The 24,022-nt window shown below is 44.6% G+C and overlaps 1 protein-coding gene across 1 annotated transcript; it reads right to left on the bottom strand.

The window, feature by feature from the left end:
- Positions 1-1,912: 1,912 nt before the first annotated feature.
- Positions 1,913-20,448, bottom strand: LOC308510969 (glycine receptor subunit alpha-4; the record flags this gene model as incomplete). The annotated part of the gene is made up of 9 exons (XM_081081006.1): positions 1,913-2,203; positions 8,629-8,778; positions 12,894-13,108; positions 15,825-15,965; positions 17,494-17,576; positions 17,698-17,921; positions 18,562-18,629; positions 18,895-19,025; positions 20,327-20,448. 9 exons carry the CDS (start codon positions 20,446-20,448, stop codon positions 1,913-1,915), a joined length of 1,425 nt encoding a protein of 474 aa, XP_080937132.1.
- Between the last annotated feature and the right edge of the window lie 3,574 nt (positions 20,449-24,022).

A 24,022-nucleotide genomic window follows, 5' to 3' on the forward strand; every position in this document is an offset into this window, starting at 1 on the left:
CTGCTTCTTTCAAAAGGGTATTGCTTGTGGCATCTCATTGATTGGCACTACCTTGGCAGAAATGGGAAAACAGGGACTCTCTGCCCCTTAATTCAATCTCTTCCCTTCATCTGGCCCTTTAGTTTTGAATCTCCTTGGCACCAGAGTCATAATATCATCAATAAGATGAACTTCTGGTCCAGCTATCTTGGTCAGCTCAGACTGCTCTCTTCAAAGTCAAGAGATGGGCAAGAGATGTATCTCAGTGAACAGGAAAGAGCAGGCAAGATCAATAGGAAAAACGGAGAGGGAGTGGGAAACTGAGTTCTTGGTTTTAATATAGGATTTACTTTGGTTACTAGATTTATTGACTTTTAATTCTGAACACTATTTTGAGGAAGAGAGGAAGGAAAGAAAAGGATGGGAGAAGGGGGAAGGAAGGAAGGGGAGGGGGAGGGAGAGAGAGAGAGAGAGAGAGAGAGAGAGAGAGATTGGACTTACATAGTTATTTATTTTAGGTCCAGGGGGGAAAGGTCAAGATGTTTAAGAGATTATTTGATCACCTTTGCCTTCCAACTGTTAGCTCTGAACTTTAATATTGCCTTTTTCATTCTCACCACAGTTGGGTCATTTCAAAGGACTCAGTGTACCAGATCCATGCTTCCCCATGTCCATATGGTATATCAGGCTCAAAATGGACTCTCCTACATCCTCTCTATTCTGACATTTCTGGTATCTTCAAATGACTGCTACCCTTCCTCATTGTAGAAGGAGAAAGAAAGCAAGAGAAAGGTTAAGAAATAATTCCAACTTATGGCTGTCTAACTTCTATAACTGCTACCCTAAGGTTGGCCAAGTCAATGTTTGTTTACGATAGGGGTCTTCTATCCTGGGAGGATAGAGTTCTTCCCAGGCAAGTCAAAACCCACTTTATCCTGGAAAAGGTTGCATAACACTATTGTTTGCTTACTAAAAGGAAGTAATGGGGCAAGTTGGAAATGAGGGGCCCTGGGAAATAAAGAGACTTTGAAGAAAAGAAACAAATGAAACCCTAGCCAACAAAAGACCTCTCTGAGGATAGTTTCTTCTGGGTTCTACTACCTTAGATTTCACTTTTCTTAAAAGTTTTCTAACATCAGTGGGTAAATTATTTAAAAAGTAAGCCTTTTTAATACTCTCCAACCAGCTAAACATGCCCTGTCACCATGCTAGTTTGGGAAAAAACATATTTCGGAGACCAGGAAGTTCAGGTAGGTCTGGAAGGATGGTCTTTTTGAAAGTCCAAAATTCCTGATCTCATTCTGACAGTGTTGAGCATCATAGGAGATCTGAAGTCCTCTCGTTGGCTTGTATAGCAATGCCCTACCCCAGTGCAGCCCATGACTGTTCCAACTTTGCTGAGAGGTGGGGAACCTGTCACATTGCCTTCCTCCTACAGTCAATAAAACCTGACTGAGTCATGCAGGGCAGCACCTGTGGATGGGAAAGACTTATTATTTGCACTTGTGGTAGGAGGAGGGCAGAGGGCACAATAAAGGCCCGGCTCTGGGTGGGAGGTCGCAGAGCAAAGAGTGGTGCAGTTTAAGATGATAAGTGTCGGAATCTAGTAGCAGTGATCTGTAATCTCCACTAGAGAAATGGAAAACAGAGGCTTCAGCAAGGGAAGGTCATTCAAGAGTATGTCCAAGATTTACTTTCATGAGCAACAGGATAGCATGGAGAAAATCCAGATTAGAGTAGACAAACTATCTTGTGCAGCCACTGTTGGAATTATATAGTATAGATCCACATAGTTTTGGGATTGGCCAATGAAGTTCTGTGTGGCAGATCATAAAGAAACTGTTTAACCTCCTGATGGAATCTAACAGAAGGGGAAAGTCCATCCATGAGGAAGAAGGAAGCCAACAGTTAGACTCTCTAGTCCTAATCCTATTCACAGTGCCTGGTGGATATCTTCTGACCGTAGTACTTTATAGACAACCCAGTAGAAGATGTTGAAGATGAGGAAAGTGAAAGGGAAGACAGCCCGAGAGATGGTGTCAATCCTCTTGGCTCGGTCCACGTAGAGTTTCCGCATGGTTTCTCTCTCCCTTAGAAGAGGGGCTGGAGGCTGGGAGCTATAAATGCTAGAACCTTCTATCGGACCTTCATCCCTTGCCTGCAAGAAGTGGCCCAGGCCATAGCCATGGAAATAGAAGCGACTTTCTTGGATGATGTCTTCCTCCTAGAATTACATGGGAGAAAAGACAGAATGTAAGGACACGGCTCTAAGGCAGAAGGATAGAGAGCCATCCATACAAATATCTCACAGGTGAGGCTATGCAGACAAGGTATCTGGGTACACAGGCCCTTTGCATGCTTTTTTTATGGCCACAAAACTACTCATGAGATACATATATACTAAGTATCATATGGTATGTTACGATTTCATTTCCATTTGCAGATAAGCCCCAAGGTGCTTTTTTAAAATGCATAACATCATTTAGAGCCATCTAAAAGCTAGTGAAGTACCAACCCACTGTGGGAGGAACATTTCAATGTTAAATTATCTCTGACTGATAGTAAACAGAATAAACAAAAAAAAATGAAATCTTTAGAAAGCACAGTTGAGATTTTTAGACTTGTTGAATTTGAATTCAATGACTTTCAAGAGCTACATAATTAATTCTCCATTTACATAGTATCTTTTAAAAATTGTTTATCTCCACTCAAAGATAAAAATTCCAAAAATTTAAATAACCTGGTAGGTTATCCAAATGAGGGTAAAGCTAATTACTCTTTTGCAGATACATGTGTTTCTCTGCAAATCAGATGATTTAGACATAGGGATCAGTACATCTAGGGCAGGAGTGGGCAAACTTTTTGACTCGAGGGCCACAATGGGTTCTTAAACTGGACCAGAGGGCCGGAACAAAAGCATGGATGGAGTGTTTGTGTGAACTAATATGAATTCAAAGTCAACATCATTACATAAAAGGGTACAGTCTTTTTTTTTTTTTTTTTTAGTTTTATTCATTTCAAACGGGCCGGATCCTGCCCGCGGGCCGTAGTTTGCCCACGGCTGATCTAGGGTAACATTTCTTAACCAGTACACATTCTTTTCTCTATGCTACCTGCATTATGATGAACACATTAACATTGAGGAAGTAAATTTTATATAAGCACTAAGTAAGGTAGCAGACTATGCAAAGTTCATTTATCTAATCTTCAGCTGACAACTTTGCATAGCTATAACACAGCTGAGAACCAGGAAGTAAGGACAGAAATATAGAGTTAAGAGTAGAGATAGAGAGAAATATAGAGATAGAGAATGAGAGAGATAGAGGAGGGGGGGGAGAGAGAGAGAGAAAGAGAAAGACAGAACCAATGCCCCTGGTTGATGAATAGAGAGAGCTTTACTCATATAAGAGCCTTTCAGGCCCCCCACTCAGATCCTATTTACTCTTTGTTTATATACAACTCAAACACGCCTAATTTTGTCTACACTGCTATCAGAAATGATAGTTTACAGCTTTGAAATTAGACAGAAGACAAGTAAATATATACCAGAACCTAGAAATACTTCATTCAAAGATGGTTACAATTTTTAAGAGTATTGATGTTTACAAGAGTAAAAGCTTCAGCTAAGAAAACACCTGAAATGAAATGCCCTCTTGTGTGATGATGCCAACTACTTTCTTGGTTTGCCCAGGACTGAAGGCTTCCTGAGACTGGGGGATTTCAGTGCTAAAACAGAATAAGAAATATGCTTGTTGAATGGATGTGACATAGATATACATAAGATGTGAATAGAGTAGATTTTTTTAAATTTTTTAATTTTTTTATTAAATCTTTATTGTTCAGATTATTACATTTGTTCTTCTCCCCCCCCCATAACTCCCCTCCTCCCAGTTCCCACCCCACCCTCTGCCCTCACCCCTGACCCACTGTCCTCATCCAAAGGTGCAGTCTCTTCCCGCATCCCCCTCACCCCTTTCCCCCCCAAGAATAGTCAGTCCATTCCCTTTCTATGTCCCTGATTCTATTATAATCACCAGTTCATTCTGTTCATCAGATTATTTATTCACTTGATTCTTAGATTCACTTGTTGATAGATGCATATTTGTTGTTCATAATTTGTATCTTTACCTTTTTCTTCTTCCTCCTCTTCTTAAAGGATACCTTTCAGCATTTCATATAATCCTGGTTTGGTGGTGATGAACTCCTTTAGCTTTTCCTTATCTGTGAAGCTCTTTATCTGACCTTCAATTCTGAATGATAGCTTTGCTGGATAAAGTAATCTTGGTTGTAGGTTCTTGGTATTCATCACTTTGAATATTTCTTGCCACTCCCTTCTGGCCTGCAGAGTTTCTGTTGAGAAATCAGCTGACAGTCGTATGGGTATTCCCTTGTAGGTAACTGAGTTTCTTTCTCTTGAGATGTGAATAGAGTAGATTTTTACACATGCCGTGCAATTAGAAGGACATCATAGGGTTCTTATAATGGGACCGCTGAAGTTGTGATAACATATTGTAAAGTGGCTTCATAGATGAGATGTTGGTCTGTTGGGTCCCAATAACCTTTAATTATTATATCACTAGAAGGCCTAGCTTATCATCGGGCATCAGGGAAAGGCAAGCTCAAAGCAGAGATTCGACAACAGATCCCATTTCTTTTCCTGCTTCCTATGGGCTCCTGGTACCAACTTGGGAAAAAGCATTAGTCTTGTTAACTGCTGTATCCCCCATGCCTAGCATAGTATCTGCCATCTAGTAGGCATCCAGTGGATAGCAGTTGAATAAATGAATCATCTGATGAGCCACATTCTTCAGAATATAGGACAGGGAATGGATTTGTTCACATGGAGGCAGATCTTACTCAGTTACAAGTCCTTGCCAGAAAAAAATTACTCCTTGCCCCACCTCCGCCCAATGTCCTCATGCTCTCAGCCTCTAGAAAGGGTAGCACCTTTGGCATAGGGAAAAATCTCTCTTAAATCTGCCCACAAGAGAGCTTTGCTACCCAATCATTGATTTTGCCAGGTTTTGTGGAGATAGTTGTATGAATAGTAGGCCAGAGACAATTCACAACTGTGGTTTTGCTTTGGCCCTGAGTTGTTACAGTGGGGCAGCCTTAGCTCTCTGCTCAGTTATTTATGTAACCTTAGTTACCAAAGTCCCTGGCTCACCTAACCTGTATTTTCAAATTCATTTCCACATTATTCCTACATGAGAGATTGTGCTACATCCATTTTAGAGATGAAGAACCAGAGGTAAAGAAAATAACCCCCAAATAATTGAAAAATAAGGGAATAAATAAAATGATTTTCTGTTTTGCTTTCCAGTTCAGGTTCCCCAGATCCCCTATTCCTCACTGCTCATCTTGATCCCCTCAGCGCCCCCCCTCCCAGCAAGAAGATACAAGCATGAACTATATGTTTGCAAAAAGCTCTGAAAGAGAATTGAATCCAATGGTTGTTTCTATAGATCTAATTATTTACCCCTTTCTGCAATCACAGTAAATTTAAAGGGAAATGTTTCCAAGGCTGAAAAATGCTATTTTACACAGGAGAAAAAATGTGGCTAATATAGAGTAAGTGGCTCTTGGCTTTAAGAAATTTTTAAAAATGTATTCTACCATTTGTAGTTGGGGGAGCAAAGATAAGTGGACTGAAATCCAAGGGCGGGGGTCCTGGATTTGGGTATTATCTATTTAGGCCCAGATTCTGAAGTGTGTGTGTGTGTGTGTGTGTGTGTGTGTGTGTGTGTGTTGGGAGGGACAATGGAGACTTACACAACACATTATTGCTTCCACAGTTATTGAAATAGAATATTTTTTGTTGTAGCTATATATAGGGGAGGAGGGCTGGGGAGCTAGAGAGGGAGGATATTCCAAAACCAAGCTGGTAAGGGAATGCACAGTGTGGGAGGTGAGGTGTGGAGATGGGAAAGGGTGGTAGGTATTGAATGATAAGTATTTAAGTGAAGAGAAGAGATTGGAGAATGGAGGAGGGTGCTGGGGAAGGGACAGAGGCAAGCAGCATTCTGGGGCCAAGTCCCTGAGAGGACTTGGCAATATTTTGAAATTTCTTCCATTTCTCAAGGTGTTCTATTGATAATGTCAAGGCTTCCTCTCTGTCCAGCTTGAAAAATAGCCCTCACCAGTCAGCCTACAAAGGTTGGTGAACTGGGTTAAATGGTACTGTGTCCAGAGCCTGGTGCTAGGCTTCAGTGAGGTTATAAAAACAAGAGAGACAGACCCTTCCCTGTGACACTTAGACTAGCTGGGAAGACAAATCAGAAATATATGGGAAAAGGGTAAACTACTTTAGACAGTGACATGGAAGAAGACCATCATGCAGTGGAATTTGGTGGTTGAGGAGAGAGTAGAGAAGAACAGTATTAAGCCTGGAGTTGGGTGAACAGCTGGCCAGCTCCTAGAACACACCTAAAATTCTCTTGGCTATGGGTTCCCTGAAAAGCATATGGATTATCTTCCTTCCCTTAAAAGGGCTTCTCGCAGACTAAAGACTGCTGCTTCTCCAGAAGGGCCCAGAGAGAGGTTCCAGAAATGGATCAACTCTGCATCAATTTTTCCAGCCAGCTTAGTGATTTCCAGGATCCCTGCTACCATTCCTCTGGGATAGCAGTAGCTTTAGGAAACTTGAAGTGGGCCATGGACTAATGGTTTGGATTTTCAAGTTTTATTTACATTAATAGTAAGCCCAGCCCACTTTCAGGCAGGATCCATGAGCCTAAGCAGGGCCCAGGCTACTGTTATAACTGTCATAATTCAGCACTGGTTATGACAGACTCCATTATGAGATCAGGATCCACCTATATACAAGTAGGGAGGAGATAGGCTGTGGGCAGTTCGGGGAGGGAGAGGTGAAGGGGGGATGGTGGGGCTAGTGGCAACCAGTAGCTCTACATTAACTGCAGCAGTCTTATGTTGCTAGGACACTCACACAGGCAATTGAGCTGTAAAAAGGAATCTGGAACTGTTTGGAAGTCTACTCTTTTTTTCCAAGGTAGGCATTGAGAAGGCATCAAGATCAAAATTCCTATAACAATAGGATTTTGGTAGCTGCAGGAAGGTTTGACTTAGCTAAAGAGGGGGTAGGGACAGTTATATTAGACAATAGTGCACCCTCTTGCCCTTATGCCAAGTCTGTAAATTTTTGTATCTTTCAGCATGGGATAGGAAGGGCTTATACCAGTAGGTCTGTTGAAGAATGGGTCTTACTCAAGGAGATGCAGTTATGAATAATTCCACTAGAGGGCGGAATTCCCAGGTCCCAACCAAAGGATTAAAGCAGGGCAAGAATTGATAAATTCCTGAAAACCGGAAGATGAGACAGGAGCCCTGCCTTCATCATGACATATGGTAGGGGTACCTCGGGAGCAGCTCAGGTGGGAGGTGGGGTGTTAGGAGGAGAGGAGCTTTAGTGCTAGAGTTGCTTCAACAGTGGGCTCAGAACATCATTTTTCTCCCCCCTTCCCTCTTCCTCCTCCCCAGAGATAATATGTGCTTGCCCCCCTGGCTTTTGAGCATCCATACTAGGCAGAAAGCAATGAGACAGACCTGAACTCTGTGTGTGATGATTAAGCGACTAGTATGTAGATCAGCAAAGCTTTCAGCTTTGCTCATACATTGGCATTTGTTTCTGTGAGTGGCTCAGGCACCTCTGTTGCCATGACAACATACCTAACACCTACTGTCTCGGCAATGGGGGTAAACTCCCTCCGTTGTCATGACGACAAGATCCTTACTCAATTTCCCCAGGTGATCACTCTATTGTAGAAGATACGGGGTTAGCAAGCAAGAGTAAGAGAGAACAATTCATATCCAACAACTCTGACGCATCCAGTGAAGATCAAGGCAAAGAAATCTAACAGCTAGAAGAGGCAAGTGATGGCTTCTCAATTACAGCATAGCTATGAGAGCCCTTATAAAATCCTCCCCTGGACTCGAATTCTTTTGTTCTGTTTTGTTTTGTTTGTTAATCCTCACCCGAGGATATTTTTCCATTGACTTTTATTTATTATATTTTATTGATTTCAGAGAGGAAGGGAGAGGTAGAGAGAGACAGAAACATCAATGATGAAAGAGAATCACCGGATCAGCTGCCTTTTGCATGCCCCCTATTGGGGATTGAGCCCACAACCCGGGCATGTGCTCCTGACCAGAATCAACTTTGGACCCTTCAATCTTCAGGCTGATGCTCTATCCACTGAGCAAAACTGGCTAGAGCTATTGAATTCTTAATCAGTGTATGACAACCTGGAGTACCTTTCTCTTGGGTGGAAGGAGAGCCAGGAGCAACCATTACTAATTCTCAAAGCAATCTCATATTAACTAATTTGATAAGGTTCTAATACTGGCTAACATTTTTTTCAGTGTTTATGTGCCCAGTCCTGTGCCCATGCTCTTAATCACTCTAGGAGATTGCCCTATAGGCATTAGTGTTCCAATGGACAGATAAGGAAATGGAATCAAAGGGGTTAAAGTACTTAACTTCTCTGTGACCACACGGGGACTAGAATCCAGGGTTTCTGATTGCCTGTCTAGTCCTTGCAGACCTAGGTTTGGTCTAGTTTGTGGGAGTAGTGGTAGGGAGAAAGGAGTCCTGGGAAGAAAGGAAGTTGGCCCCTCCCTAATTATACGCACCATGTGCTGGCGCCTCTGCCTTCTTCGAAGTCTTATAAATTCTTTATGCTGACAGGAGACAAAATTCACAGCAGCGTACTCCAGCAGGGCAGCGAACACAAAGAGCAGACACACAGCCATCCAGATGTCGATTGCCTTCACATAGGACACCTGTAACATCCATCAACAGAACAGTCAACCTTTCTAGAGTTCTTCCATGGCCTATCCAGCGGGTTGTCAGCCCATATCAACTACCTGCTATTCTTCAGTTTCATCTTGAATTTCTTCTGGTTTTTAAAGAAGCTTTTTTACCGTATGTTCCATTGTCTGAAGTCCTATGTCAGATTATCCTTCACCTCTCTACACTGTTCAACCTCCACTTCCATCTGCTTTTCCTCCCTACACCTCTCTCTCTCTCTCTCTCTCTCTTTCTCCCTTCCTTCCTTCCTTCCTTCCTTCCTTCCTTCCTTCCTTCCTTCCAATTCTGATTATTCTTTTTATTCTTTTTTTTTTTAATATATTTTATTGATTTTTTACAGAGAGGAAGGGAGAGGGATAGAGAGTTAGAAACATCGATGAGAGAGAAACATCGATCAGCTGCCTCCTGCACATCTCCTACTGGGGATATGCCTGCAACCCAGGTACATGCCCTTGACCGGAATCGAACCTGGGACCTTTCAGTCCGCAGGCCGACGCTCTATCCACTGAGCCAAACCGGTTTCGGCTATTCTTTTTATTCTTATCTTCTTCTGATGCTTTTTTTTGTTAAACCTTACCCAAGGATATTTTTCCCACTGATTTTTAGAAAGAGAGAAAGGGAGGGAGGGAAGAGAGAGGCGGGGAGAGAAAAAGAAACATCAATGTGAGAGAGACACATAGACTGGTTGCCTCCTGCATGTACCCTGACTGGGGCTGGGGATCAAATCTACAACCCAGATATGTGCCCTTGACTGGAAATCGAACCTGTGACCTTTTGTTGTGTAGACTGATGCTCTAACCAGTGAACAACACTGACAAAGGCATCTTCTGAGTCTTTTCTTTCAATAAATAGCAAACAACATGAGTGTTGCATTTGTTGGCCCTTTTCTTTTTTTCCCCTTTTATTTTCTAGAGTTCTCACAACCATGGTGGTAATTGGTCAGGGTTCGTTATTCCCCTATAAGACATGTGAGGACAGTTGAGACCTAAGAGAAAAAGTCTTAGCCAAGATCACCCAGTGAGAAGGCATAATCTTGGAGTTAGGGGTTCTGAGCTTTTGATTCGGTGACACTGCCATTTACCTAGGCTGAAGTCTCAATATCATATTAGGAGTTCTTCCCTTTTCCTCCTCCACCCCTGTTCTTCCCTTGACATTGTGGTTTTTCCTACAGCTCTTTGTGAGAGTCCTCTGCTAAGGAATTGAGCTCAGTGGCAAGTTGGGGCCTCATATCCTACATAGGAGAGCAGAACAAGGAAGGGGTCCTCAGAGAGTGCTACCCACCCTGGCTATGGAAACTTCTCTATGCTTGCCATCTCCAATCTGTTTTCAGAACAGTAGCTAGAGTTTTGTTTTCAAAATGTAAATGTGATTATATCACTCCCCTGCTACCAACCCTTCATTAGCTCTTCAGTACCCTTACAATACAGTCTATACTTCCCATAGTGTAACATCTTAGTTACCTCTGCCTACTTCTTCAGTTCCATCTTACCCCTTGCAATCTATGATCCTGCCATGGTGAACTATTTCAGTAGTTTCCCCAGGAGACAATATCTTCCTGTCTCTCTTACCTCAATAACTTTTACTCTACTATTCACTTCAGATACCACATTCTTTGGGAAGCCTTTCTTAAACATTCCAATCTGGATTGGTTGCCTCTGCTCTATGTGCTCATGTTACTTAAAATTTCTTAGCATCCATCAAATACAACTGGCCATTTCCTTCACTAGACTGAACTCTTGGATGGCACGGACTATTTCTATCATATCCACTGTTCAATCACAGTGCCTAGCTGAGTGTCTAGCACATAAGTATATATTTTTTGAAAGAATGGGTGGATGGATGAATGAGTGGGTGGTTTAGAAATGTATTTTTCTGTACTGGTTTCTTTTTCCTGTTTTTGTCCTCGTCACTACTACCCAAAAAACTATGGGCCATTTAGATTGCAGGATCTTGAGAGAATTGGGTCACTTCTCCAACTGTTGTGGCTTTAGGTCTAATCTTTCAGTCCCTGGTAGAATATTCCATTTAGCCTTTCAATTCTACACTGAGCCACCTGGCATTGTATACATCAAGAATGGCAAGGAGACAGAGATCAATGCCTTTGGTAACCCCCATATGGCAATGAAGAAGTAGTTTCCTGGGGACATGAGGAATGACTATCCCAGCCGAGTTCCTTCACAAAGTGAGCCTCTGCTTCTCTCATCCTCCACACTAAAGTTGTACTGGGGTGGGATTGGCGTGGTTTTCAGAAGCCCCTGACCTGGCCCCACCTCTTTCCTTGGGGCTTCCACCAAATTTAATATTGCACAAACTCAAGAATGAAGCTCTGACCCCATGGGAGGAAAGAAAAAAAAAAAAGAATGAGCAGAAGCTCCCTGATTGACTCAGTCCCTTGTTCTGTGGGGCTGGTCAGTGAAACTATTTTGTTTGGGGTACATGTCTTCATATTTTGCTTACTGGATAATAGGTCAACAAAAAGGTCATCAAAATCTACCCAGAGGGCAAGACAGAATGAGTTAGAGAAGAATCTCTTTGCATGGCTGTGGCAGTAAACTAGGGCAGGGTTCTTAGGTCTGAACTACTTTTCTGCCTCTGGTCTTCATGCAAGGCCATTAGCACAAAACGGCCATCATAGACCCTCCTTAATACCCCTGGCCATTTAGAAAACATAATCATAGGAAAAGATCTCTGACAATTTCCCCTGGGACACTTGATACTAATTTGAACTTTGTCACCAATTATCCCAAAAGGTGTTGATCCACCTCAAATATTTACTGGTATCTTAAAAATAATTGGGATCATAATTTTTATGATGGATCCATTCACCAGTTGCTTTAGCTCTAGGTCTACCACTCAGTTATTTCTACCCTGACAACTAATAATTACAATAATAGCTAGCATTTATTGAGTGGTTACTATTTGCCAAACACTCTTCTGTGTTAATACATTGTCTTATTTATTTTTTAATAACCCTCTAGAAGAGGTAATATTATTTTTTCACCCTTGTTTTTGGAAGAGGTAATATTCTTATTCCCATATTACAGGAGAGGAGATTGAAAGGTTTAGAAATTTCCTAAGGTCACCATTAGTAAACGATAATCCTGGGACTTAAGCTCAAATATGCCTGACTCTAATCCCTCTTAACCACTACTCACCCTCATTTAGCAAATTGGTAAATTTACTATGGATCTTCAGATTACTCCCTTTTTAAGTCCCCAGTAAACTTATTAGGAATGAGCACTAGGAGATGAGAGATCACAGGTCCTGGTTCCCATCAAATCAGAACAAGAGGGAATATGTTCATTGTAAAATCCACAAGGAATTCTGTTGTTTTTGCTTCCCATGATTTCTCTGTGGCCTAGTGCAGTGTCTGGTACATAGTATATGCTCATTAAATATTTATAGAATGGATAGGCTTTCTCCCTAATTTTTTCAGAGACTTGCTGACCATAAGGACTTTGAGGTGACCTGTAAATTCCATACATGAAGACACAAGGCAGGGAGATCCTAGCCCAGTCCCATCAGCACAGATCTTTTAGCATAATCAAAATATCATCAGGCCCCAGATGAGCAGAGTCCACTGATTTTAATCACTATTTGCTACCTCAACTTTTTCACACCCCAAAAGAACAGACATTGTCTCTAGAGCTCTTTGTAATAGTATCCGATTTCTGACATAGTGAGAGACAGCTGTTGGTTTAAAATGCTTATATTTCTTTGTTTCTTATGGGCTATGACCTTGAGAAGGTCATTCTGTATTGGGCTGTATTGTCCTCATCTGTACCATGGGGGAGGGAAACTTCCTACTTGCTAAGGGTCTTTTGATTTTAGACATGCTAGTATTTCCTGGTGAAAGTCAAAGTAAGTCAGGCACTATCTCTACTTGTTCCCTAGCCAGACAGCATCCATGACCCCAGCTTCCACACTGTTAGCCGTATGCTATGGAGGAAGAGAAAGAAGCCACTTGTTCTTGCTCAATGGCTCTTCTCTACCTTAAATCCAAGGAAAATAGTGAGCAGGTGGGACTTGGGATGAATGGGAAACAGGGAACTCTATGGCAAGCAAGTTCTATTGCACGTCTCTTCACCTTTGGCAAAGAGGCTCGGGAGCCAGAGCTCTGAGTGGTCATGGTGAGCACGGTCGTGATGCCTAGGCCCACACGGGCAGGTGCAGCATCCATGTTGATCCAGAAGGAAACCCAGGACAGGATGACGATGAGTAGGCTGGGGATGTACATCTGAATCAGATAGTAGCCCATCTGCCGTTCCAGGTGAAACTTTACCTCAATGCAGGTGAATTTCCCTGCAAGGAAAGAGGTGAGTTATGAGGCCCCAGGTCTCCAGCCTGCAGCTGAGCCTGAGAGGCAGGACTGGGGCAGTCTTATCTCCGAGGGCTAGCCTCTGAGTTCCTCAGCTGGACCAATAAATGAGTCTTCAAAATGGTCCCAGGGAGTGCCAAATGTGTTTTGAGGAAGCTCTCAGAGCAGCCATCAAGGACTTGACCTCCTGCTCCCAGCATTTTAGTTTCCAGCAGAAGGCCTTCCACATGATATCACTACAAGAGGATTAAGAGCAGAAGGGCTGCAGAGACAGACTGCCTGGGCTTGAATTCTGAATCTTCCATTTACTAGTTATGTGACCTCAGGGAAAACACCTAACCTTTTTGAGTTTCAGTTTCCTTGCTTGTAAAACAGAGTAATAACAATATCAACTTCATCACTGGGCTATGTGGGAATTAAATGAGATAATGTATTTTTGGTGTTGAGCACATAGGTAGCTGGTATTACCATCATTATTAAGAAAGCAATGAGCTTAGACTCCACTCAAATCTCAGCAGCCTTGCTGGTACCCTAGAAACTCTCTAACAACAATGATTCACTGAAATAAACAGTATCCATGTCTTAAGCAAGTGAGAGCAGCTGACTAGCAAACATCTGGAAACAATGTCCAAGAGAGACCAGCTGTGGACAGCATGCAGTGGGTTGGTTCCTACAGAGTATTGGGCAGCAGCATTCTAGTCCACCAACAAAAGCTCCAGGCACATGTACCAATGCTTTGCCTTCTCTGCCAGCCATCTTTATTTTGCCTTGCTTCCCACACCCTGAGACTAAGAAAACACTAGCTCATAGCTTCTCTTAGAGGCAGAGGTTCAGAATAACCAAAGCAAAAAGCAGAGGATGTGTATACTGTTATTTTATTTTGGCTTAGGCTTGCTGTTATCAGGCCTGTCTTATTCCTCAAGGCTGGTGATTTCATGAGTGACTGATTATGGGTTTGGCATGCTGTGTGATGCTGTGATCTCCTACTGCTCCTCCCCTAGTCCAGCCCACCTCACCTCACTCTGGCCTTCTTGTCATGACATGCCTTTGCTAGGTATCCATATTTTCTTTTCTTCTTCTTTTATTGGTTATAGCAGTTTTGTTTGTAATGACAAAATTCACACTTGTTTAGTACAGAAAAGAGTGAGTAGAGAAGGAATGATATTCATAAGCTGACAAGCCCCTACTAAGTACTCTGACTTTACTAAGTTTGTCTCATTTAAATCCCATAGAAACTCTTTAGGGCAGGAAAACATTATTTTCCATTTTACAGATAGAAATACTGAGGCTTGAGGAGATCAAGTTATGATTCTCAAGGGTACCCAACTGGTAAATGGTGGAGCCAGAACTCAAGCTCTGCTCTGACTCCAAAGTTCTTGCTCTTATCTAAATACATCACACTACTTTAAAAACATTTTGTGCTATTTCCTTCCAGAATTTTTAACCACGTGCTTTTGATTTGTTTCTCTTACCACAATATATTATTTTGTTTATACAACTTTGAATCTAAGCCTTTTCCACTTGTAATTTCCCCTGTTGCTATAAGCAACTTGCAAGCATCCTATTAAACATCTGGGTAATGAGGCATTATGTAATTTACTTAAACTCTTTCTTATTGGTGGATATCTACAATTCCATGTTTCTGCTAGTAAAAACAGTGACCCAGGAGCCTTCTTGGGATCTAAAGTCAATATGATATTTTAAAATATTTCCTTATAATAAATTCCAAAGAATGGGGATTCCTGGATCAACACGGAGGAAAACATTTTTAGCTTCTAAAGTTTCTCAAAACATGCCCCCTTCACCACCTGCATCAGAATGCTCAGGATGGTTTGTTCAAATGCAGACCAGAATCTCTGAGGGGGAGAGCTCAGGAATCAACATTTGAATAGGCTCCCCAGGGGACTACATACAAATTTCCAGGTTCCCCCCCTCAATAAAGGTTATACCAATTTCCACTCCCACCAGCATTTAAAAAAATGCAATGGTCCATTCCTCTTTTCACTCCCTACACAGAAACTCACATATTCATAGGGTGGCACACCATAGGAGGTACCTAGGATTTCTCCTCTTTACCCTGTGATCTCTATCTCAGGGTCCTAAGTCTTAGCAGCGAAATTGCCAAGGGAATTGAGAAAGAAGCAAGGGGCAAATGCTCTGGCAGCTCCTCTACCCGCTAGCCCATATTTCACACCTGGGAAGACAAGCTAGTCCAAGAGAGTTAGGCAGTAGTAGGAGGTGTGGAAAAGAAGCTGGCAAGTGCCCTGAGGCCTGTTCCCTCCTGGTTCAGCCAAGTCATTGACTACTTCCAGAGGTATCTTCACCAACCTTCCCCATGAAGTTGACCCCAAGACAGGTGGAACACTCCTTCCATTCAATGGCACAGGCCCATTTGCTCTGTAGCATGTGACAGGGACAAGAACATGGGCTTTGGAATTAGATCAATCTGAATTTGAATTCTAAATCAGTCATTTAGTAGCTGTATGATTTGAGCAATTGATTTAACTTCTTAGAACCTCAGTTTGCCCTTTCAGAAAAATGGGGCTGATAACCCCTGCCATAATGAGATGAGGAATATAAAGCACTTAACACTATGTCTGACATAGACTGAACCTTCCATAGAAGTTGGCTGCTTTGCCCCCTTTCCTCCCTTCTGGAGGCCCTCCTGTGACTCAGCCAGTAAAGACCCTGGTTTTTTACCTGTGTTGTAGTGTTTGGTACAATAGCTTAGATCCTTTTCATCTCGCAAGATAAACTGGGGCAGAGTCAGCCCCTCAGCCACTTGGACAGCAGGAGCATCTTCCAGCCACTCAAACACGAGGTCATTCATGGTATAGCCAACTGAAAGTGACAGAGATGGCAGAGGGTTGCAGATTGTGGGTGTTGGATAGGGGTAGGGTGAGGGTTAGAACTGGCCAGAAAGAACAGATGAGGAGTAAGGCCTGGATTTTAGGAGCTCCATGCTCATCTGGGGAAGGGAAACCTTTCTGAAGAGATTACTTGGTCAGTTGTCTCATAGGCCCATCTAAGTGGACAAATCAGAAATATTTCCAGCTTCTCTCCTACCTAGTTCTCAGGCATTAGTAAGGCCCAAAGAGAAATTATTCTGGCAGACCTAGAAAGCAGGTCAAAAGGTTGGAAAGATGTCAAGGAACCCAGCTGGGAACCTCTTGCCATATCTCAAACCCAGGGAAGTAAGCATGTGTACCAACCACATGTCTCAAGCAGAGCCAGCCTTAGAGCCAAGGCTTCTGCTACCTCACCCCAGAGAGGAAGAGCTGTTTATGCCCTAACAGTTATGCGTGGGATAATGTGCACAACATAGACTTTTAGCTGGAGCCCTGAACTGAGGAAAATGGAGAGCTAACATATGAACATGCCAAGTTGCTCACAGAGAGAAGTTTGTGAAGGCTTCTGTTACATTTATGGCCATATTTACACATGTCAGATAGAAATGGAAGCAGAAACACCAAGGCTCACAAATGTTCAGAGTAGGGCCTTGACCCAGAGTAGCTTGTCATAGTAGGAAAGTCCCATCCCCTTCTGTAAAATGCTCTACCTACTTTTTAGAATTGTGAGAGGGTAATGGGAACCTGGTCATGAAATTGGTTTATGAACTCTAAAGAGCTGACCACATATGGCACATTCTAGCTGACAAACTTATTACATGCTGGAAACAGCTTACCGAGCCTTGTTCTCTGAGGACTGAGTGGATGCCTGCTGATCTCAAAGTCTCAGCTTGCCCATGTGATGGCAAAGGAATGGACGTAAGTGATGGTTCTACCTTGTCCTTTAGCTTCTCTGTACTTGGGGCAGCCCCTGCAGGCTGGAACCTCTGCCATAGAGTAGATCTTGGCTGACTTTGCCACCCTGGACACTGTCCTAAGCCTAGAACTGTCCTCTTCCACCTCTCTACAAAAGTTATCTGCGTTCATGAAGTATTCGGATTCAAAGAATACCCCGCCCCTGCCAACTCTGGCAGTTTTACAGGCATCTTGAATGTCTTAACTCAGGAGGAGTTGAAGTAGAATTACTTCAGGCACTGTGAGAGGGAACGTATTTTGGGCAGAGGAAGTGCTCCTTAAATGGCCCCTCATAACAAGCATAAGGAAATTTGTATATAAGATGGGCCTTCCCATTTCCAGCCCCATGAAACAGCCAGGTCAGCAAATTGTGTGGGAATGGAAAAACACACTGGGTTGGGTGTTAGTGAGCCCTGGCTTCTAGTCTCATCTGTGTCAAGAATTGTGTGTGCTTGGCGATGTCCCTCCCCACTCTGGGATGCCCTTTTCCTGTCTGGAATATCATGAGATGGAGTTAACTAGCTGGGATCCCAGGCCTTGCTCTGTGACTCTCTAGGGACACTTACAGCTCTCCAGTTGCATTATGCAGGTCTGGATGTCCATAGGGAAGTTCTTGAGGTCCATTGGACAGGACAAAATGAGGGTCAGCCTGGCAGGGACAGTAAGAAATAAGTGACATTGGTTCACTGGGGCCAAGTACAACACAGGGGACCCCCTTCCACCCCTCAGATTCCACCTAGCTTCTTTTTGACCCAAACTCTCCCACATACCTGATGCTGTAGAGCACGTTCCCATTCTTGAAGATGCGCAATAACTTATTGTCTGTGGTCACCTCATGGAAGTTGGCCCCTTTCTCATTGGCAAAGAACAGGTCTGGTTTCCAGATAGAATCCAGCATGGAAGGGTCAAGGTCCAGCGAGTCATCAGGATATTCTTGGTAGGCCAGTCGTGGGTCGTGCCATTGCTGCCGCAAGAAGACATTCACCCGATAGTCCTGCAAGGGTACAGATATGGGTCCATCTGAGGCAGTGATATTCCAGGAGCCCAGCAAGCCATACATGGACAGGAGGGACATGAGATAGAAATGCTGAGATCAAATCTCAGAGGTAATGGGCATTACCCACTGGAGAAGGAGCCTGTCTTGGGCTGATATGGCAAAGATGGAAAGGTAAAAGACATTTATTAAGCACTTACTATGCACCAAGTTGTCTGCTAAGTGCTTTCTTTATGTGTTTCACCTCATTTAAATTTCACACCCACTCTGTGAGGAGGGTGTTGTAATGACCCCTATGTTACAGATGAGGAAACTGAGACAGAGATTTAAGTAACCTGCCTAAGGTCACACAGCTATTTGAGGTAGTCAGGATTTGAACATAGGCTTTCTGATTCCAAAGCCTGTGCTCTGCAGCAAGCTACCTCCCAATCTGGACCATCTGCTGCTTAGAATAGTCTGCCTTTATCACTGAAACCAGGGACTGGGGAAAGAATTCCTCCCAGTGACCAATTTTACACAGACCATAGCTTTAGCTATGACCATGAAACTGGAAGAGGACAGCAGAGGGAGAGAAGGCTTGCTATCTAGAGGGCTTCACCCATTCACATTAGAGTGGAAGTGGGTAACAGAGAGACCTTACCATGGTAGTCTCAGTGACAGAGCCAAAACTATTGATGAAGATGTTGCAGGTCACATTCACGGGTGGGCCTAAGGGAGCAAAGCACAGTCACATTGGCAGGGCATTCCATGTGGCCGGGAGCAGGTTCAAGGACTCCCTCCTTGAGCTTAAGGCTAGAACACTGCTAGGAGAGGGTAGTGCCCATGGGCAACAAGGAGGAGACGCTCCTTCTGAATTGTAAGAGCTAGCCTTGTACCTCCAATTTCAAGCAATAGGAGCTGTCTTGGCAGTGTGTCCCCAGAAAGGTGAGGAAAGGGAGGGTTATTTTTTTTTTTTTGAATGAATGATTCTTACCTTTAAAATTGGGCCGAATCCTGGCATCATATCCAGATGTCTGCCCCATAAGCTTGTCAAGGAAATCAGAGGGCGACATGGTCTGGGACCCCTTGGTCCCAGATTCTATTTCCTCTTTTGCCAAGGCCACCCTGGACAGGAGAGATAACATGTCTGAGGCCAGTTGTATTCTGCCTTTACCACAGATCCTTTTTTCCCTGTTCCTAATCACCTCTGGCTGATCTCCCCATCAGGCAGAAGGATGGGACAGAATGCGTCTCTGGGTGCCACAGCCATAAACCAACATGGCAGTTCACCAGTTAGGTCTAGAAAATGGCTTTCACATATATTTGATTTTTTACCCTCACCATTCTCAGTGTCATGGGGGTGAGGACTATTATTTCCATTACACATGAGAAAACTGAGGCTTCCAAAAGTGGAGAGACTTATGGGGCTCTAAACTTGTGCAGCCCCTATGGAAAACAGTATGGAGGTTCCTAAAAAAAATTAAAAGTGGAATTACCATATGATCCATCAATCCCACTTCTGGGTATTCATCCAAAGAAAACAAACAGTCATTTGAAGAAAGAGATATTTAGCCTTATATTTATTGCAGAATTATTTATAATAGCTAATATATGGAAGAAATCTAGGTGAACATGGATAGATGAATGGATAAAGAAGACACATACACTGGAATATCACACAGCAATAAAAAGGAATGAAATTTTGACATTTGAGACAACATGGATGGACCTAGAGGGTATTATGCTAAATGAAATAAGTCAGTCAGAGAAAGCAAATGCTGTATAATCTCACTTATATGTAGAATATAAAACAAATAAACAAATTGAAAGATGACTGGCTTGCCCCAAATCTCACAGCTGGTGAGTGACAAGATCAGGACTCAAATCTAAGGCTCATCCAGCGTTCTCTTTCTGAAGATGCCTTGAATGCACTCAAAGAAGAGTGACCACTCACTGGAAATAATGTGGCCATGACAACATTTTGCCTACCTGACCTAGCAAAGGATAGGAAGGGCTCAAGGATAATAGCATCCCCGAGAGTTGGTTTCAGTTTTTTGGCCTTCATGCTGAGCCACTCAGGCTTTATAACCTAGCTTCTGGAGAGGGAGGCTTGGCTTCTGGCATTTGCTCTGACAGGAAACTGTTTTGAGCTGGACTCATTTCAGGATTGTGGCAACTGCAGGCAGGTAAACATGCTTTGGCAACAAAACAGGTGAGGAAGCAGGGTTCTAGGAGCATGAGAAAGCCTCCCAGTAGGGTGGCTATGCTGAGAGGGTCAACTACTATCTTTTCTTCCTAACAGCTTGATTTTGAGTAAGGAGCCAGTGTGCTTGGCCTAGGCTAGAGGCCATCCTTTTTTTTTTCCCTTGACAAGTTTCCCTCTAAGAGTAGCAAAGACTCTTCTGCATGCCTGCTTTTCTGCTTACCAGCCAACAGCTAGAGGAGGGACCAGGACCTCAGGAAAGCCTTGAGGGTAGGGGTGGGGCTCAAGGCCTGAGCTCAGGCTGTACTCCTGGATGGAACCTTTGCCTCCTGCTTCTCCTGCCATCACCACTGCTCCAGGTCTAGAGCTAGCTCCTCCACTGCTGCACCGTGAGGGTGGAGGCAGGTGACTGCGGTTCTTCTGGGTCCGAGTCTCCTTTGAGCCAGCGGGCTCTTCTTTCCCAGTAAATCTATACACCCACCAGTGATGGATACAACAACAAAAAGAGCTAAGGCACCATACTAAATGTTTTGCTCACCTTATCTAGTTTAGTTCTCACATCAATCCTCTCAATAAGTACTCTTATTATCCCCATTATACAGATAATGAAACTGAATACCAGCAAGGTGAAGCCACTTGTTCACAATCAGAGCTAGTAAATGATAAATTTAAAACTCAAACCTAGAGCTATTGACTTCAAAACTAAGTGCATCTACCACAATACAATGATGCAAGCAGGTCAGGGTGGGCTTCCAAGGAACCAGAGTGGGGGAAGACCAGTGGCAGCTATACCCTGACCACCTAAAATCCTGCCTCCTTGAATCCCCTGAGTGGGAGGAAGCCCTTACCCTGACACAGAGGCTACCTTGGCCCCAAGCAGGGCCTGCGAGAGCAGGTGGCCTAAGACTGAAAATCTGAGAAGGCTGGTGGTGGTGCAGGAGTAAGCAGAAGTCCATGTCTTCACCACAGGCCGTCCACACCAGCCATGTGCTGCTTTTGGCCACCAGCCACCTGTCTGTGGAGCAACCAGACCCTTGCCACCCTCCTCAGACCCACTCTCAGGTCACCTCTCCTACTAGCCCCAGCCCCAGGACCCTGGCACAAGCCTTGGTATTCACTGTCTTGGGCTCCAATCACTGTTTTAGCCCCTTTATTCTGGGGTTACCTTGTCTGTGGACCTGAGAGCAGGGTCACTGTGTGTAGCCACTCCTTCCTCCCTTTCATTCCTGGGAAGACCCAAATGCTGGCAGATGAAGAAGGTTGCAGAGCTGAAAATCTTGCTCATGCAAGGCCCCGCAGTGGGGTAAGAAGAGAACTCTGATCTGCTCCTGGGTACCTGAGTGACCTTAGACAGGTCATATCCCTTCTCTAAGCCTTAGTTTCCATATGTACAGTAAAGGAATTGGATTCAAGACTTCCTAAGGGCCTGTCTTGCTTTAATTACTCAAGCGGAAATGCTGCCACTGAAGCTTGGGCCTCCAGATAGCCTCCCCTCCCCTCCCCTCCCCTCCTCTCCCCTCCCCTCCCCTCCCCTCCCCTCCCCTCTTCTCCCCTCCCCTCCCCTCCCCTCCCCTCCCCTCCCCTCCCCTCCCCTCCCCTCCAGAAGGTCCAGCAAGGCCCAGCTGGGTTCCCACTTCTGCCTCATCCTCCTATCAACTCCAACTGAGTTGCCATTCCACTTTGGGCTGTTTTTCACTTTGCAGAAATTTACACCCCCCCGCCCCCCCGCCACGATATTGCATCCCTGTCTTCCAGCCAGCCAACATGTATGCAAGCAGTAAGGCAGGAGGCTCCTCAGAGGCAAGCAGTTCTGGTGTGTTTATTGAATTAAGAGGAGGAAGATAGTACTGCAGTACTACCTCACCCCCCTCCACTTTGGGAGGTACCATTCTTATGACCAGTTCAGCCCAAGCTACAACAATCTTTCTTCCTCAGCACATCCTGTTCACCTAGACTGTCTCCTGGTCTAAGGAGTGGGAATGGGTTGGGGGACATTTATAGGGAACCTAAAACATGTCTGGCTCCCTAGCCAGGAAATGACTTACACTTAGTGCCCACCCAGGGACAGTGAGCAGCTATGTGCACACAGGCAGGGTGACTGCAGAAAGCCAAGGTTTGGTCAGCCTAGATTCATTCTGATGTTGTTTGGGGCAAGCCCCTGCTACTCAAAGCCTCTTGAGTGGGCAGCTGGCAGATGTTGGTGTCATTTTTAGGGATCTGAGCAGTGTAGGGGGATAGAATTGGATGACAGGACAGATGGCCTCTGTTCTGCGGCTTAGCTACCTACTCCCTCCCCAGGCCCAGAAAGCTCCCACCCATACAGAATCCTTCTTATTAGCTCCAGGGCGTTTACCCACTTCATGAAAGGCTCCTGGGTCCTGATTGGGGGAATGTGTGTCCTCCCCTGGAGCCCTCCAGAATGTGGGGTTTTTGCAAACTTAGAAAAAACTCTGACAAATGCCCCTGCTGCCCCCGGCCAGAGTTTGCATGCACCTCCTTCTTACCCCCACTCAGCTCACCTGAGGAGGACCTGCCCTGGCAGGGTCCAGAGGAAAAGGAAGGAGAGGGTTGCAGGAACTCGAGTTGTCATTCTGCAGGGACCCTGGAGAACCCTTTCTCAGCCTGGTTGCCAAGGTGAGAGGGGATATCCTGAGGGGACTGCCGAAAGTACAGAGCTTTCCTTCAACTTGGTTAGCTCACAAGGAGCCTGCTGGACCAGGCTAGGAGTTCGTTCTCTCTCTCTCTCTCTCTCTCTCTCTCTCTCTCTCTCTCTCTCTCTCCCCTCTTTTTTCCTCTGCCCTGCTGTTACCAGTCAGGGGCCAGAACTCTTTCCCTGGAAATGATCTTGACATAGATAACCCTAACAGCTCCTGCTCTGGCTCGCCTACAGCCGGGACTCCTCCGGTGGCAGGAGCTGGAAGAAATTTTCTTTGGGCAGTAACTAGTCTCCAAACCCTGGGGAGTCTTGGAAGGGAGAGAGGAGGGAGACTGGGAAAAGATGTTTCCCTTCCTCCCACCTTCCCCCAGATGCACCCTCTGAAAGCAGCAATTTAAAGATACAGTCGCTTGCAGTTGGAGTAGGTTTTGGAGCTCATCAGTGTGTTAGGGAGGGGCTTGGGGCTACCGATGCTGCTCTGTCTAGCTTCTAACTCTCCAACTGAAGGAGTGTATGCTGGCTGCCCTGCTTTCTGCTCCCCAGCAGCTTCCCTTTTACCCTGGAGCTACACTGGGGCCCATACTGTACAGTCTTAATGATTTTTATAAAGGGGGAAAAGATCTCAGAGGCTTTAGGTGGAGAAGCCACTGGGCATTCTCAAGCTGACAGCTTCATGTCTGAGAGGATAGAAGGAGGCAGGGGTGCCTTTTCCTCAATCCCCTTGGTGGAGGCACAGGGATGGTGGATACAGAACTTTGGAGTCCTTCACAAATTTGGCCTCCTTGCTTGGCAGTCTGTCCATTTGTCTGTCTGGTTGCTTCATATCCTTCATCCTTACAGATGCACATCCTTTTTCTGCTTTCATCCCTTGGGTCATCTCTGGCGAGCTTGGTGGGCCCTCTGAAATTATCAGAATCCTCCTTTCCCTGACACCCTTTCTCTAGCCTGGCTCCACTGTGGAAGGGATAGGTAGGTGTCCCTGGCAGGGCCAGGGCAGGACTGACACACAGCAGGCTTTGTAAGCTTTAGAGGAGTCAAGAGGTCAAGACCAATGACCCAGCAGCTGGCAGCCATGGACAGAGGAGAAAGACAGGGAGGGTGGACTTTCCCCACCCTCGCCTTCCCTATTTGCTTACAAACATCCAGGTGGTTCAGCAGCTCCACGTCCTCTGCTGGATCCTTCCCCAAATTCCCTCATGCATAATCTAACCTACTCTGGCACTTACCCAAGTACCTTGCCCTCCCTCTCCTCCCCCACTCCCT

The sequence above is a fragment of the Myotis nattereri genome (genome assembly GCF_964212035.1).
Source record: "Myotis nattereri genome assembly, chromosome: X".
NCBI lineage: Eukaryota > Metazoa > Chordata > Mammalia > Chiroptera > Vespertilionidae > Myotis > Myotis nattereri.